General features: G+C 37.6%; 1 protein-coding gene across 1 annotated transcript in view; it reads left to right on the forward strand.

The window, feature by feature from the left end:
* Positions 1 to 4374: 4374 nt before the first annotated feature.
* Positions 4375 to 17475, forward strand: part of SETD2 (SET domain containing 2, histone lysine methyltransferase) — a 59572-nt gene continuing 46471 nt past the window's right edge. The window contains exons 1-4 of the mRNA XM_005910747.2: positions 4375 to 4446; positions 6114 to 10474; positions 13283 to 13414; positions 14921 to 15049. Of these exons, the coding sequence (XP_005910809.2) occupies positions 4381 to 4446; positions 6114 to 10474; positions 13283 to 13414; positions 14921 to 15049 (4688 nt within the window). The 5' untranslated portion in view covers positions 4375 to 4380. The remainder of the gene's footprint in view (positions 4447 to 6113; positions 10475 to 13282; positions 13415 to 14920; positions 15050 to 17475) is intronic.

The following is a 17475-nucleotide window of genomic DNA, read 5'->3' on the forward strand; positions in this document are numbered from 1 at the left end:
AATGCAAATCAAGACTATATATGTGATTGTCATTCTGCAAAGTTTATGATGTAGGAGGAGGCTGGCTGCAGCTGTGAAATTTTGCTTTTTTCCTAATATTGGAGATAATCACTTAGTACTTGAGAAGGATTCCTTGCCAGTATTTCCTATGGCTCTTACTTGGGCCTTGGTGTGTATAGCAAACCAGTTTTCTCCTGGAGAGCTCAGAGTACTGCTTGAAGTCAACTTCTGGGCTAAGATGTTACGAGCAGTATTATGAAATACTAGCCTTCCGTTTTGTCAGTTATCTTCCTTCCTTTTGTTATCAGCCAGTTCTCCTCTCCTTTCTCTTGAGTTTTCATCTCTTCACAATACTACCTCTGTAATTTGATGGAATTCCATTTGAGCTATTTCAAATCCTGAAAGATGATGCTGTGAAAGTGCTGCACTCAATATGCCAGCAAATTTGGAAAACTCAGCAGTGGCCACAGGACTGGAAAAGGTCAGTTTTCATTCCAATCCCAAAGAAAGGCAATGCCAAAGAATGCTCAAACTACCGCACAATTGCACTCATCTCACATGCTAGTAAAGTAATGCTCAAAATTCTCCCAGCCAGGCTTCAGCAATACGTGAACCGTGAACTTCCAGATGTTCAAGCTGGTTTTAGAAAAGGCAGAGGAACCAGAGATCAAATTGCCAACATCTGCTGGATCATGGAAAAAGCAAGAGAGTTCCAGAAAAACATCTATGCCAAGTCAATAAAGCAGAAATAGATGTTTTTCTGGAACTGCCAAAGCCTTTGACTGTGTGGATCACAATAAACTGTGGAAAATTCGGAAAGAGATGTGAATACCAGACCACCTGATCTGCCTCTTGAGAAATCTGTATGCAGGTCAGGAAGCAACAGTTAGAACTGGACATGGAACAACAGACTGGTTCCAAATAGGAAAAGGAGTACGTCAAGGCTGTATATTGTCACCCTGCTTATTTAACTTATATGCAGAGTACATCATGAGAAATGCTGGACTGGAAGAAGCACAAGCTGGAATCAAGATTGCCGGGAGAAATATCATTAACCTCAGATATGCAGATGACACCACCCTTATGGCAGAAAGTGAAGAGGAACTAAAAGGCCTCTTGATGAGAGTGAAAGAGGAGAGTGAAAAGTTGCCTTAAAGCTCAACATTCAAAAAACGAGGATCATGGCATCCAGTCCCATCACTTCAGGGGAAATTGATGGGGAAACAGTGGAAACAGTGTCAGACTTTATTCTTTTGGGCTCCAAAATCACTGCAGATGGTGACTGCAGCCATGAAATTAAACGACGCTTACTCCTTGGAAGAAAAGTTATGACCAACCTAGATAGCATATTCAAAAGCAGAGACATTACTTTGCCAACAAAGTTTCGTCTAGTCAAGGCTATGGTTTTTCCAGTGGTCATGTATGGATGTGAGAGTTGGACTGTGAAGAAGGCTGAGTGCCGAAGAATTGATGCTTTTGAACTGTGGTGTTGGAGAAGAAGACTCTTGAGAATCCCTTGGACTGCAAGGAGATCCAACCAGTCCATTCTGAAGGAAATCAGCCCTGGGATTTCTTTGGAGGGAATGATGCTGAAGCTGAAACTCCAGTACTTTGGCCACCTCATGCGAAGAGCTGACTCATTGGAAAAGACTCTGATGCTGGGAGGGATTGGGGGCAGGAGGAGAAGGGGACGACAGAGGATGAGATGGCTGGATGGCATCACTGAGTCGATGGACGTGAGTGTGAGTGAATTCCGGGAGTTTGTGATGGATAGGGAGGCCTGGCGTGCTGCGATTCATGGGGTCGCAAAGAGTTGGACACGACTGAGCGACTGGACTGAACTGAATTTTATACTCTATTTATTATAGAGTCGAGTTCAATGCCTACCTGAATACAAATTTAGAAAGATTTCAGGTAGTGTTTTTCTAGCTGAGGCTCTAGGATCCCCAAGAGTCCATTAGTCTCTTAAAAAAAAAAAATTCTTAAAGGATGAAGGATTCTGTGAGGATATTTAATATTTTTTCACATTTTATTATCTTATGTTTAAAAATAATTAAATTTTTGAAGTAATTTCAGGCTTATAGAATGATTTCAAAAGGAATAGGGATTTCTTATATACCATTCATCTGGATCCCCCAAATATATATAGCACAGGGAACTCTGCAGAGTGTCATGTGCCAGCCTGGATGGGAGGGGGCTTTAGCAGAGAGTGGATATGGGTGTATGTGTGGCTGAGTCCCTTCACTGTTCACTTGAAACTGCCACACATTGTTAATTGGCTATCCCTGGATACAAAATGTTTTCGGTGTTTAAAAAAAGAAAAGCAAAAAAAAAAAAAAATCTACTGCACTGAATGCAAAAGTAATACAGATTCACATGTAATAGCAAAGAAAAAAATAAAAAGAGGCCCATATATCACTCAGATATGAGAAATACCAGCTTTAAGTATTTGAGGAATATTTGAGTTTTAGTAAGAAAGCATTAAAGATTAGGAAGGAGTGACTCTTTAAAGCCTTTACTTATTAAAATCAAGATAAAATGCTGTATCTGATGTATGGTTCAGGAAATTCAATAAACTGAAATCCTGGATTGAGACCTTCTAGGGCCTCACTTTTATAACCTTATATCTAGATTAAGAATTGTGTCTGATCTTAGGTAAGTTCTTATCCAGATTTTTCTTAAATGTTTCTGATGACAAGGAAATTAAAGTACCCAGTACAGAGGCACATTCCAGTTGCAGCTACCTCATATTTTGTTTTCATAAAGCAGTAAGAAAGACTAACAACTCAGTACCTAATCAGTGGCAAAGGAGCTGAAAAAAGCACTTCCCAGAAAAAAGAAAAAAATGCCAATGACGTATAGATATCTGTTAGGCTGGTAGAACTACAACTGAAGCTATATCTTAAGTACGTTGATGTGTAATTATATCCAGGGCTTTCAGCCCAGAAAAGGTAGAGAGGTATAATTTCCATTTGTGTATGTCTTTTCTCTTTTAAAAGCAATGTGTGTGCCCATATAAGCACACACTTTTTGAAAGGATATGCAGAAGATAACAATAATCGCCTCTAGGTAGATCTAATTTTAGTTGTATATCTTTTTGTAAATTTTATGTTTTTCCCTGTGTACATGTATTTTTCAAATAAAGAAAACTAATATGTTCTAACTTAAAATGAGGTAAAATCTGTCATTGTGTACTTTTGTTGGTCACAGGTCCAACTTTTGGAATTGTGCAAAAATAAGCCTATTTTATCTTCTAAGTTTCCTTATACTTTGAGATGCATTGCTATGGTCCTGTAACTTGTCTTTTTCCAGAGTAAATAAAATTATATCCTTTTAAGTATAACCATTTCCTGTGTAACATGGTATCTGAAATACATTTCCTTACTATCTGACTTGTTTATATTTATGAATCTTGTTGATACGGCCAAATCTCTCTCATTATACGCGTCCTCCCTTTGGAAACTTCCTGTGTTTCCTGAGAAGTTGGTTGATTGGTCGATTTGAATAATCATGTCATTCTTTGGTTCTTTGAGCTTGCTCTGACAAAAACTGTTAATTAAATCTTTTTCCACATGTGTCCTGTGACCTAACAGAGATTTGTCTTTGTGTGGACATGGATAGTCAAAATTCTTTAAATACAGTTCTTCAGTAAGCTGCAGATCTGCATACTGTACATTTTTGACAGAAAATTGGGTGCATATTCCTCTGGTTTTTCTTCTGTAGTAGATTTTCCAAAGAAGAAACAAGGCATTCTAGCATGATCTCATGTTGGAGAGTTAAATGCATGTTTTTGCATTATGTTTTTATGTTTTATGGTGAGGGCACAGGAGACTCAGTACTACCTGTGACTTCTTACCCCTATTCTATCAACTTTCCTTCAAACTTTCCTATTTTTTGCTCTTGACATTATATTATTTACCAAAGCAAGTGTTCTATTAAAAACATTTGTGGCTGATTCCTGCTATTAATTATGGCCTAACAATTTCATTACTGTCTTTAAAAAGGTCTTTTAAAAACAATTCTTTGCATTCCTATCCTTCCACTGAACTAAGTTGCTTATCTTCCTCTTTACTGTTATACTTGTGCGTACTTCTATCCTTGTATTTATTTGCTCCATTATGTTGGAATTACTTTTAGAGCAATTATATTTTATGTTTACAGAGAACCATAAGAGCTGCTTGAGGGGAAGGACTCTGCTTTAATCACCTTTTCTCTCCATCACCTAGCACAGTGCATAACACTATCTTCATTGAATATTTGCTATACTAAATGTAACTAAGGCTATGAAGGGACAGATAACCCATTTAGAATATACCTGGAGGTTGTATGTATCCTAAGCTTTAATAAAAAAACTTACATTTCATTCCATTTTAAGTATTTATGATTTCTTTTTTATTCTTTTGCATGCTTTCTTGGCTGGATGACAACAGAGAAGAAGAAAATGAGGTAAGTGTAATTTAATTAGGTATTCAGTGATTATGAGATTGAAAACATTCAAAATTTAGCTATCATTTTGAATATGAAATGAAGTAATAGTTTTTGCTTAATTTTGTTTTTGAATCTGTAATAATTCATTCCAGTGGGGATGTTGTATATTTCATGAAAATGGTTTTTAAACTTTCAAGCTTCAAGACCTTTTGTCAAGGTAAAGGAAGCTAGCAACTTAAGACAGTTTATTTTTTACTGTTTTTATGCACTGAGCTTCCGTGTAAGATTTAATTTGAACAGTGAATTCTCTTTCTTAAGAGATATTTGAAGACCACTGCTCTGTGATAATGCATGTAAAAATGTTTACTTTCCCACCTGAATGGTTACTGTATAATTTTTGAAAACTGATTTCAGATTTTTACCACGTTGAAGTAGAAAACTGTTCTCTTAAATAGCCAGAGTTGATTAAAGAACATCAATTAGAAAAATGTAGATGGCAAGTGTACTATCTTTAATTTAGACTTGAGTTTGTTGCTGTAGACTTTTCTGATGTTCTGTCTACAACCGAGGTTAAGCCTTTAGCTTCTGAAGCCCACCAGTTCCTTTGGTGGTTTGGCAAATAATGAAGGGTAGAGCCTTCTTAAATATATACTTTGTAGTTGTTGCTTATAGTAGGGTAATACGATAAGTCCGCTTGGCCTGGGTATGTATGGGGTCCAGCAGATGTAGTGGTAATGTGCCAGGACAGTAATTTCCAGGAAGGCAGAAAGGCCTGGTTCTCATTTGGTTTGGTTACCTCATCTGTAAAATGAATGAGGTGGGAAACTGCTCTGTACCAGCGGTTCCCCACATCTAGGAAGTCCCTCAGAATTGCCTGAGATGCTTGTTTTCAGAAAACAAAACAAGCTTCTTGTTCACTTTAGAGCTATTGAATTGATATTTCCTGAAGTTTGGACACAGATCTATATTTCTACCAAGTACCCAAGCGACTCTTTTTTTTTTTTAATCTGTTTGTTTCTTTGGCTGCACTGGGTCTTAGCTGCAGCACATAGGATATTTAGTGGAAGCATGTGAGCTCTTACTTGTGGCATGTGGGATCTGGTTTCCTGATCAGGGATGGAACCCGGGCCACCTGCACTAAGAGTGTGGAGCCCTAGCCACTGGACCACCAGGGAAGCCCCCTCAGGTAGTCCCTTCAAGTGATGATTCTGTGTGATGCCAGAAGACCACTAGTTGTAATGACTTACGATGTTTCTTACAGGATAGGGACAAGAACAAAGTATTTTCATGTTGGAGATGTTAGCTATTGCTGTCTATCCACATGTCCTCTTATAGTGTATGTTGAAATACACATCAGATTATTTTTAAAATTCTGCTTGGAAAATAGTTCTAAAACTGTAAAATCCTTTAAGAGACAATAAGAGTAGAAAAATATGGATAATTTTTGGGTTAGTTGAAACTGGGGATGGGTACTTAGAGGTTTATTAAACTATTTTACCTATGGGTATGTTTAAAATTTTCCATAATAAAGAGGATTTTTTTTAATACTTTTATAGCTTAATGAAATTCATGCTGTTTTTGTCATTAAAAAGGACTTTTCGTTTCTCTGACATTGTAAACTGCGATGCTAGCCATTTAAAAGTAACTTTATTGTAGTAGTAACTGCTCTTTTTGTTCATTCCTAGGCAAAGATTGAAAATGTGCCGAAAACAGGTTTCATCAAAGGACCAATGTTCAAAGGTGTTGCTTCTAGTCGGTTTTTGCCCAAAGGCACCAAGACAAAAGTTAATTTGGAGGAACAGGGACGACAGAAGGTGTCATTCAGCTTCAGCCTTACAAAGAAAACTTTGCAGAACAGGTTTCTGACTGCACTTGGCAATGAAAAGCAAAATGATACTCCAAATTCCCCAGTTGTACCTCTTCAAGTAGACTCGACCCCTAAAGTTAAGACGGACATTGGAGATACATTATCTACTACAGAAGAATCTTCGCCACCGAAATCAAGGGTAGAATTGGGCAAAATCCATTTTAAGAAACATCTGCTTCATGTAACATCCAGGCCACTGCTGACTGCCACCACAGCAGTGGCATCTCCATCTCCTCCCATGGCACCATTACCAGCAGTCAGAGCAGAATCAACAACTGTAGACTCGCCACCCTCATCTCCACCTCCACCACCTCCACCTCCCCAAGCCACAACACCCTCATCACCAGCACCAGTAACAGAGCCAGTGGCCTTGCCACACACACCAGTTACAGTTCTGATGACAGCACCCGTAGATGTAGCTGCTAGAGCCTTGAAGGAGCCACCAGTAACAATTGTACCAGAATCATCAGAAGTGGACACTAAACAGGACCCTGTATCTAATAGTTCAGAAGAACACATAACTCACAGTTTGAATGAGCAAGCAGATATTCCTTCACAAAAAGAAGATTCCCATATTGGGAAGGAAGAAGAAACTCCAGATAGTTCTAAGAGTAGTCTGGGCTCTAAAAAAACAGGTTCTAAGAAGAAATCCTCACAATCTGAAGGCACCTTTCTTGGTTCAGAATCTGATGAAGATTCTGTACGGACTTCCTCAAGTCAAAGATCGCATGATTTAAAATTTTCAGCAAACATTGACAGAGAAAGAGATTCAAAAAAGAGCTTAGCAACTTTAAAAAGTGAGGATTTAGGGAAATCTTCACGATCTAAAACAGAGAGAGATGATAAATATTTTAGCTACTCAAAACTTGAAAGAGATACTCGGTATATATCTTCTCGCTGTAGAGAGAGAGAACGAAGGAGGAGCAGATCTCGGTCTAGATCTGACAGAGGCTCTAGAACTAGTTTATCTTATTCTCGGTCAGAACGATCCCATTATTATGACTCTGATCGTCGCTACCATAGGAGTTCCCCCTATCGAGAAAGGACTCGCTATTCTCGGGCATATACAGATAGCAGGGCGAGAGAGAGTTCTGACTCAGAAGATGAGTATAAGAAGACATACTCAAGGCGCACCTCATCTCATTCTTCCTCTTACAGAAACCTAAGGACATCATCATCCTATTCTAAGTCTGACCGAGACTGTAAAACTGAGTCCTCTTACTTAGAGATTGAGAAAAGAGGAAAGTATTCTTCCAAATTAGAAAGAGAATCCAAAAGGACTTCAGAAAATGAAGCAATGAAAAGATGCTGTTCTCCCCCCAATGAACTCGGATTCCGACGGGGGTCATCATATTCCAAGCATGATAACAATGCTTCCCGTTACAAATCTGCCCCTTCAAAACCTGTATCCAAGTCTGATAAATTTAAAAATTCTTTCTGTTGTACAGAATTGAATGAGGAAACCAAACAGTCTCATTCTTTTAGTTTACAGACTCCTTGTTCAAAAGGTAGTGAATTAAGAGTGATTAGTAAAATTCCTGAGAGAGAGAAGACTCGGTCTCCGTCTCCATCAAATCGATTAAATGATTCACCTACTTTTAAAAAGCTAGATGGATCACCTGTTTTTAAGTCTGAATTTATAGGACATGATAGCCATGATAGTATTAAGGAAGTAGACTCTTTATGTAAAGTGAAGAATGATCAATTAAGAAGTTATTGTCCCACAGAATTAAATATAAATGGGTCTCCAGGGGCAGAATCTGATTTGGCAGCATTTTGCACTTCTAAACATGACACTGTTTTGATGTCTTCTGATGATAGTGTGACTGGATCAGAGGTATCCCCCTTGGTCAAAACATGCATGCTTTCATCAAATGGATTTCAGAATATTAATAGATGTAAAGAAAAAGCCTTGGATGATACTTGCATGAAGCATAGTAAGTCAGAAAGCCCATTTAGAGAAACAGAACCTCTAGTGTCACCACACCAAGATCAACTCATATCTTTGCCAGTTATGACTATGGATTATTCCAAAACAGTTGTTAAAGAACCAGTTGAGGTGAGAGTTTCTTGCTGTAAAACCAAAGATTCAGATATATACTGTACTTCAAATGACAACCACCCTTCTTCATGTCATTCCGGAGCTGAAAATATTGAGCCTTTAGTCACGAAGATGTCTTCAAATAGCTTTATGAATGTGCATTTGAAATCAAAAACAGTTATATGTGATAATGGAAATCTAATTGATCAGCACTCAAAATTTGCATGTGGAGAATATAAGCAGAGTGTTGGTAGTACTAGTTCAGCTTCTGTTAATCATTTTGATGACTTATATCATACTCCAGGGAGCTCATGTATTGCTTCATCTCTTCAGAGTCTTCCCCCAGGAATAAAAGTGAACAGTTTAACTCTCTTGCAGTGTGGAGAGAATATATCTCCAGTTTTCGATGCTGTGCCGAAGAGTAAAAACTCAGAGTTTTTAAAGCATGCAGAGAAAGAAACAGTAATAGAAGTAGGTAGTGACCTTCCTGATTCAGGAAGGGGATTTGCTTCATGGGATAACAGGCATAATAATGGACTGTCTGAGAAATGTGTGCAGGAGGCTCACGAAGAAGGGAATTCTTTATTGCCTGATAGAAGAGGAAGACCAGAGAGCTCTTTAGATGAAGAAGGTGGAAGAGGACATGCACATACTTCTGATGACTCAGAAGTTGTATTTTCTTCTTGTGATTTGAATTTAACTATGGAGGACAGTGATGGTATAACATATACCTTAAAATGTGACAGTAGTGGTCATGCCTCAGAGATTGTATCTACTGTCCATGAAGATTATTCTGGTTCTTCCGAAAGTTCAAGTGATGAAAGTGATTCAGAGGATACAGATTCTGATGATAGCAGTATTCCAAGAAACCGTCTTCAGTCTGTTGTGGTTGTGCCAAAGAATTCTACTTTGACCATGGAAGAAACTAGTCCTTGTTCTTCTCGGAGCAGTCAGAGTTACAGACACTATTCTGATCACTGGGAAGATGAGAGATTGGAGCCAAGGAGACATTCATATGAGGAAAAATTTGAGAGTATAACAAGTAAAGCCTGTCCTCAAACTGAGAAGTTCTTCTTTCATAAAGCAGCAGAGAAAAATTCCGAAATTTCTTTTATACAGCCCAGCCGAAAACAGATAGATAATCACCTGCCTGAAATTGCTCATCCGCAGAGTGATGGGGTTGATAGTACAAGTCATCCAGACATAAAATCCGACCCTCTAGGTCATTCAAATTCTGAGGAAACAGTGAAAGCTAAAATAGTTTCTCAGCAGCAGGAAGAGCTACCAGTTTATTCTTCTGATGATTTTGAAGATGTCTCAAATAAGTCTCGGCAACAGACTACTTTTCCTAACAGGCCAGATAGTCGACTGGGAAAAACAGACTCAAGTTTTTCTTCTTGTGAGATCTCCCGAGTGGATGGCTTCCGTTCATCAGAGGAGCTCAGAAACCTAGGGTGGGACTTCTCTCAACAAGAAAAGCCTACCACCACGTATCAGCAACCTGACAGCAGCTATGGAGCCTGTGGTGGACACAAGTATCAGCAAAGTGCAGAACAGTATAGCGGGGCACGCAATTACTGGCAAGGCAACGGCTACTGGGATCCAAGATCAGCAAGTAGACCGCCAGGAGCTGGGGTTGTGTATGATCGAATTCAAGGGCAGGTACCAGATTCCTTAACAGATGACCGAGAAGAGGAGGAGAATTGGGATCAACGTGGAGGATCTCACTTTTCAAGTCAGTCCAGTAAATTTTTTCTGTCCCTTCAGAAGGACAAGGGTTCAGTGCAAGCACCTGAAATAAGCAGCAATTCCATTAAGGACTCTTTGGCTGTGAATGAGAAGAAAGATCTTCTGAAAAACTTAGACAGAAATGATATGAAAGATCGAGGGCCTCTTAAAAAAAGAAGACAGGAATTGGAGAGTGATTCTGAAAGTGATGGTGAGCTTCAGGACAGAAAGAAAGTTCGAATGGAGATAGAGCAGGGAGAGACAGCAGTGCCTCTCGGCTCAGCGCTGGTTGGGCCTTCCTGTGTCATGGAGGACTTCAGGGACCCCCAGCGGTGGAAGGAATATGCCAAGCAAGGGAAGATGCCTTGTTACTTTGATCTGATTGAAGAAAATGTTTATTTAACAGAAAGGTAAGCCAAATTAATACTTGTCTGAGAAGTTTTAACCTCTTTTTGTAGGAAAAAACTTAGCTTTCAGAAGTTAATATATGAGCTCAGTTTTGTGAAATATGTTGTGTGATAAAACGTAAATTAAAAAATCTAAAAAGTATATTTGCCTATTTAGATTTGGTGGTGTTAGAGTCCCTCCCTCAATTTTTTTTTCCTCTCAGGGAGGGGATGTCTGCTTTTTTTTTTGTTCCTCCTTTTACCTCTTTGGTTCTAGAAGTACATTAAAACCAAAGTATATAGAGCAGCCCAGTTTTTCTTAAATTTCTTTTTACATGTGAACCTGGAATAGAAAGTGGAACAAAGCTCCAGAGAAGAAAAAAGTTATGCTGGATTTTTTTTTTCTTCATTGTGAAGATTTTTGAAAAATATCTTTAGGTACTTTACAAACTAGAACTAGATTGAAACACAGTGTTCTTTTGTCATGTTTTAAAATCTGATGATAATAGATTAAACTTGGCAATAAGATGAGTTTTTAGGAAATAAATGGTAAAATCCCTCACATGAAATAAGGTATAATGAGAATAGGCTAATGAAAACATAATCCTCTAGAGCAGAGCTTTTTGGTCAACTTTCTTTCACCTCTTTCTGACAGTCTTAATTTTCTCAATGTAAATATATGTTGAATATGTGTTTAAAAAGTTTATAGTCTCCTAATCACCTACCTCCTTTTGGAAATTTCTCCTCTAGTTGAGAATCAACTTAGCCATCATCCCTTTAAGCATTCAGAATTTTTTAAAATGAAGACATTTTCCACTGTGGAAAAGGTAAAAGACTTCATCTTAACGTTAGACCCATCAGAAGTTTTTCCTATTAAAAAAAACAAAACTTTATTTTTGAAGGATAAAAAGAGCCTCTTATAGTAACATTCATTTGTATCTAGTTGTAAATTAGGTTTAACTTCAAAATATTGACTATTTTAAGTAGTATTCCTTAGGTATTTTGTGAGTAGAGTCATGCAACTTACATGATCTTTGTACAGGAATAGAAATAAAATTAACCCAACTCTCTGGATTTTATTTAGCAGTGAGTTTCAGATACATATAAGACTATACACAATAAATTTGGTTGGTGAGAGGCATTTGAGGGCCTTCTAGAGGGGGAGGCATTTATATATATATATATATACAACATTTTAAATCTTGGAGAGGGGCATGGCAACCCACTCCAGTATTCTTGCCTGGAGAATCCCTTGGACAGAGGAGTCTGGCAGGCCACAGTCCATAGGGTTGCAAAGAGTTGGACAGAACTGAAGCAACTTAGCACATATGCAACATTTTAAAGTGCTTGACATATGCTGGGCATTTGTAGAACCCACTGAGAAAACAAGTTACTGTCAAGTATGAGCATTCTTATGTCTAGTGAAAATAGGTTTACCTGAAAGAAATCTGGGCTCGTTAGTCCTCATCTGGCCTTCTGGAGCAATGCAAAATAAAACTACTGCTTTTATATATAGCTTTTAAGTACTTGCAAGAAGGTATTTTGTTTATCTTTAGTCATCTTTCTTCAGGCAAAGCATATTCTTATGTGTATTAATGAATTATGTCTTAAATTGATCCAGATGAATCATTCTTATTATTGCAACTTGGTGAAAACTCTCATGACCCTGGTTAGGTACTTTCTAAAACTGGGACTGTAGAAGAACTAATGTTGAAGGTGAAAGCAGATTAGTTAGGAGATTAAGACAGTCTCCTAGAGCAGCAGCTGTGCTTCACTTGTCTGTTAGTTGAAGAGTAAGTCATAGTTCCCTGATCTTAAGAAGGGGAACTTATTCATCTGTCCTTGAATTTTTTTTAAACAGGATTTGCACAAAAATGATGTTGCTGAAGGAGTCTCTAAAGGGTTTGATTGAGGTAGATTCTTGATTTAAAACTCCTATTTTTGTTTTTTTTAGTTTGTTTTGTTTTTTAGCAGCCCCTTATCTTCCTCAGCCTAGTATCTCAACTATTATTTGTATAACCATGAGGACTGATTGGTTTTTTTTTTTGACCACATGGCAGCATACAGGATCTTAGTTTCCCTACCAGGGATCGAACCTGTACCCCCTTGCAGTGGAAGCATGAAGTCTTAACCACTGGACCACAAAGAAGTCCATAAGGACTGATTCTTAAACTTAACTTTAATTAATCAGCTGTGTTATTACCTGATACTCATGAGTTTTCCAATTTTCCTCTGGAGCCAAATATGAGTACTAACTTGAAACTGCTCAGAATTTAAGGCTTGGGTGACAAGGACTAGGAAAGAAGACGGAGAAGGCAATGGCGCCCCACTCCAGTACTCTTGCCTGGAAAATCCCATGGACGGAGGAGCCTGGTAGGCTTGCAGTCCATGGGGTCACTGAGTCAGACATGACTGAGTGACTTCACTTTCATGCATTGGAGAAGGAAATGGTAACCCACTCCAATATTCTTGCCTGGAGAATCCCAGGGACAGAGGAGCCTAGTGGGCTGCTGTCTGTGGGGTCGCATAGAGTCAGACACGACTGAAGCGACTTAGTAGCAGCAGCAGCAGGAAAGAAGACGATAGACTTGAGCTTATCCCATCTTCCCATTTGCCAAGACTGAGATTGCCTCTCATCTGTTTTGTAACACAGTTCTTTGTGTTTTCAGTCTCATAAATGCTTAGTGGTTCAACATTTTTTCTTTTTAAATGATTGACTTAACCAGAATCATTAAAGGGAAAACAAATGAAATTTGGCATTTTTTGACTGTGTATATTGTATCATTGCTAGGACATTTATTTAACCAATTTTAATAAAATTTTACCTAATAGAAAGAAGAATAAATCCCATCGGGATATTAAGCGAATGCAATGTGAGTGTACACCTCTTTCTAAAGATGAAAGAGCTCAAGGTGAAATAGCATGTGGGGAAGATTGTCTTAATCGTCTTCTCATGATTGAATGGTAAGTAAATCAGAATGCTCTGCTTTTGCTCAGTTATTCTATTAAATGTCTCTAAATATTGAGAAGAATTATTAAGAGTAAAATTTTGACTTTTCTCCTCCTACCTACTGTTGAGTATTTATGAGCCATGAAATCTCCCATGTGAAACTAGAGATGAAAACTCCAGTCTCCAGTTTATAAGGAGACAGATTTCCCTCACATTGTGCATTAGATTATGATACACACTGAAAGTGCTCTGTAAGGTAGCCCTAATGCTGACATAGCAATATTAATTTTTACCGAGTCTCCTTTTATCTCTTGTAAGGTTCATGTCTTGAGAAGTCAGTGTTGGTATTTTTAAATTTTTACTATAAAATGAAGTAAAATCCTAACATTTCAAAAGTGCTTAAAGTAAAATGTCTTGTTGTAAGCCTCAATCCCTCTGTTTGTAGTCTTTCCAGATAATTTTTATGCCTGTAGCAGCAGAGGTAGACATTTCCTTTTTTGTGTGTGTAAAAATGAAATTCTTACTGTATGTAGTTTATGAAACTTTGTTCCCCCTCACTTGCCACACACGCTTTTAATACGTTTTGGAGACCTAGTCAGAGCTACATATTTTGACCTACCCAAATCTTTCCCTTGACTATATTGTGTATTCTATTCATAGTTAATGTGTAATTATTAATCTTCTATTGATAGACATTTGGTTCAGTATTTTTCATGTAAATAGTAAATATCTTTACATTAAAAAATGTGATTTTTAAAAAACAATCAGAATGAAAATTGTATCATTTTTAACCATCAAAAGATTATTAAGGTGCTTTATAGTATAAGGGGGCTTCCCAAGTGGTGCTAGTGGTAAAGAATCCACCTGCCAGTGCTGGAGATGCAAGAGATGCAGGTTGCATCCCTGGGTCGGGAAAATCCTTGGAAGTAGGAAATGGCAACTCACTTTAGTATTCCTGCCTGGAAAATTCCATGGGCAGAGGAGCCCGTCAGCTTTGGACTATTAAGAATTCAGTAAATTTTTTATTTTATTCCAGAATCCATTATGGAGGAACCTTGCTTCTTCATGTTGTGCTTACTCTGAACAAGGATATGTTTAACAATGACTTTGGTTTTGCTTACATGTAGCTCAAGTAGTTAGGTACATTCAAAAGATGAAATCAGTGATGAGTGGAATATAAGAGAAGGCGCACCGATTGAGAATAAGTTAGCTCTGCATAGTTGTCAGAGTGCCGCAGGCTTCCATGCAGTCTGGAAATGTGTCTTAACACTGAGGGAGGGGTAATGACTAGTTGAGAAACTGTATTTCGGGTACCATGTGTTTAACTAACAGTGTAGGCACTCAGTTCTAAGGAGTCCCTTCATGATGGGAAGAATTATTGAGGAAGGGTCACTTGGAGGTTTACCACACATATGCTGATTATGCCATAAAGATACAGATATATTTACATAATTCTAGTGAACACGTTTTTAGTTCTTTTGCTGCTTTGGAGAATTAATTTTCTCGCTGTCTCTTTTCAGTTCTTCTCGGTGTCCAAATGGGGATTATTGTTCCAATAGACGGTTTCAGAGGAAACAGCATGCAGATGTGGAAGTCATCCTCACGGAAAAGAAAGGCTGGGGCTTGAGAGCTGCTAAAGACCTTCCTTCGTAAGTTAGGTTTTGATCATCTTTCATTTCATTTGTATTGTTGAAGTTGATTAGATACCTTTTAGGAAAATAATTTGCCTATTACACTAAAGTTTAATAATGATTATTGTGCAGAATGACGCTTGGTAGCTAGTTTTGTGTTTTTTTTTTTAATTCACTTTAGGAAATTAAATAGAAATCTCTTCTCTATATATTTGAGAGAGCAGTTTGTCCCTTGTAATGTTTGGAATAGGCAAGTCCTTCTTTGTCTGATAGTCACATTACCTTTAATTCCAAGTAATTACCAAGTATTTGTGTAGACCCCCAAAATCCCCATGAAATTCTGTAAAAAGGAGTTAGGACAGAATCTATAACAGTGAATCTATATAAGTTGGGATAAGAGTGGTGAAGAGTGTCTAAGGATATTAGAATAGAGAATTAAAGCATACTTGATAAACAGTAAACATTTTTGAATGAATACATGTTGCCTTCTAACTCATGTTACTTTTATATGTAATGTAATAAAACAGTTTATTTTCTACCATATTCAGTATTTCCTTTAGCCACTCATTTTTTATACGTAGTATATTTAAGTATTCTTATGAAAGTTGATTGTCTTTTTCTTTAAAGTTAAGTATATATAGATTACATGTGTTTATGATGGAAGAATTTTTTAAAATACATCAAAGGAATAAAGGAAGAAAATAAAACAGTTGCTGGCTTCTGGTGACTAAAGCACAGCTATTCTTTCAGAATCCTAAGCGTATGGCCACACTTGAATGGGAATTGGAATGGGGTGAGGGGTTTTAATCTTTTTATTGTGAGAATTCAAAGCAACCAGGTACTTTAGTTTTCTGACAGGAATCCTCATGTATCTTTTGAAAGGTCGGAATTGATATTCATATCACTCTTATCTTTTTGAGAACCAATCAGAAAAACATGTTTCATTTAAAAAAAAGTAAATAGTAGAAACGTCATATTTCTCTTTTTTACAAAGTATTATCACAATATCTTGGTTCATAACCATTTTTAAATTGTTTCTTTGAAACATATCTCACAGAATCATCTAAATATATTCCATATCCAAACTCAGTGGATCCATTATAATATTTTAAATAAATAATAGACAGGCTTCTCTTGTCTATTATTAGACATCACACTCAGTATTTCCCAAGGCGGTCCACTGCATTTCTAAAGTCACTAACTCTGATCTAGATGCAGATTTTATTCTACTGAAGCTAGCCAGGGTTCTCTTTTGGAGAATCTTTTTTTTTTTTTTAATGTATTTATTTTTTAAAGAAACTCCAGTTTGGACATAAACTTCTGTTATGGGGTAGTAATGGATACTATTGTCTTTTGGCAGAGTCTGCACTAACATAGCTTCAACTTAAATATAAATTCTTATTATATGCAACAGAGACTATTCGTTGGCTCAGAAATCCGTTTCTTTTGTGAAGAAGGAAATGGGAGAGGAGAAAGTCCGTGACTGGTTCACATAGCAGGTTAAAATTTCCTAAAGCTCTTGAGCTTTCCTCAGCTACTCACAAAGAACCCTGCTTTGGTAAAATATACTAGGACTTAATGTTGCCATGTTTCTGACACCTTCATTCATGTAACTTCCATATGCTGATGGTAATACCAGTTTTATAAACTTCTGATTCCAAGCTATTTAGATGTTCACTTTTAGAGTATTCCCACTTAACAAGGACATACTGTCAGATGTACACAGTGTAAGTAGGTGTTTGGAACAAAACTACTAGTTAGTGTTAAAATATGACAGACTCCACCAAAAAACCAAGCAAATCCCTACCAAACCCTCCAGTTTTAGGTTGTAGAAATGGAAGGCAGTGCTGTCCAGGTTGAACTAATGTTGTTGTGTGTTTAGTTGCTCGGTCATGTTTGATTTTTTTTGTGACCCTCTGGACTGTAGCCCACCAGGCTCCTCCATCCATGAGATTTTTCAGGCATGGACAGAGTCCAAAGGCTTGCAAAGAGTCTGATACAACTGACCAATTGAGCATCAGCAGATGTTGGGCAGCTATCACCTTTGTCTAGTTACAGAAATTTCTATCACCCCTAAAGGAAACCCCTTAACCCAATCAGCAGAATCTCCTTGTTGCTCCCTCTTCCCAACCTTTGGCAACCTCTAAATCTGCCATTTCTGTGGATTTAACTATTCTAAGTATTTGTTTCCGGCTTCTTAAAGAAAGTTTTAAGCATAGCATTTTTTTTTTAAGCATAGCATTTTTTTAGCATGGCCCCCCTCCCCGAAAAAAAGAAATATACTGATTTTGTCAGTATATCATAACAAATACAAATGATTTGCATTTTTACATTTAAAAAGTCTCTTGGGTATTTGTTGTGGTTCAGTCGCTTAGTCATGTCTGACTCTTTGTGACCCCATGGACTGTAGCCCACCAGGCTTCTTTGTCATGGGATTTCCCAGG

This window comes from Bos mutus, chromosome 22 (genome assembly GCF_027580195.1).
Source record: "Bos mutus isolate GX-2022 chromosome 22, NWIPB_WYAK_1.1, whole genome shotgun sequence".
Taxonomy (NCBI): domain Eukaryota; kingdom Metazoa; phylum Chordata; class Mammalia; order Artiodactyla; family Bovidae; genus Bos; species Bos mutus.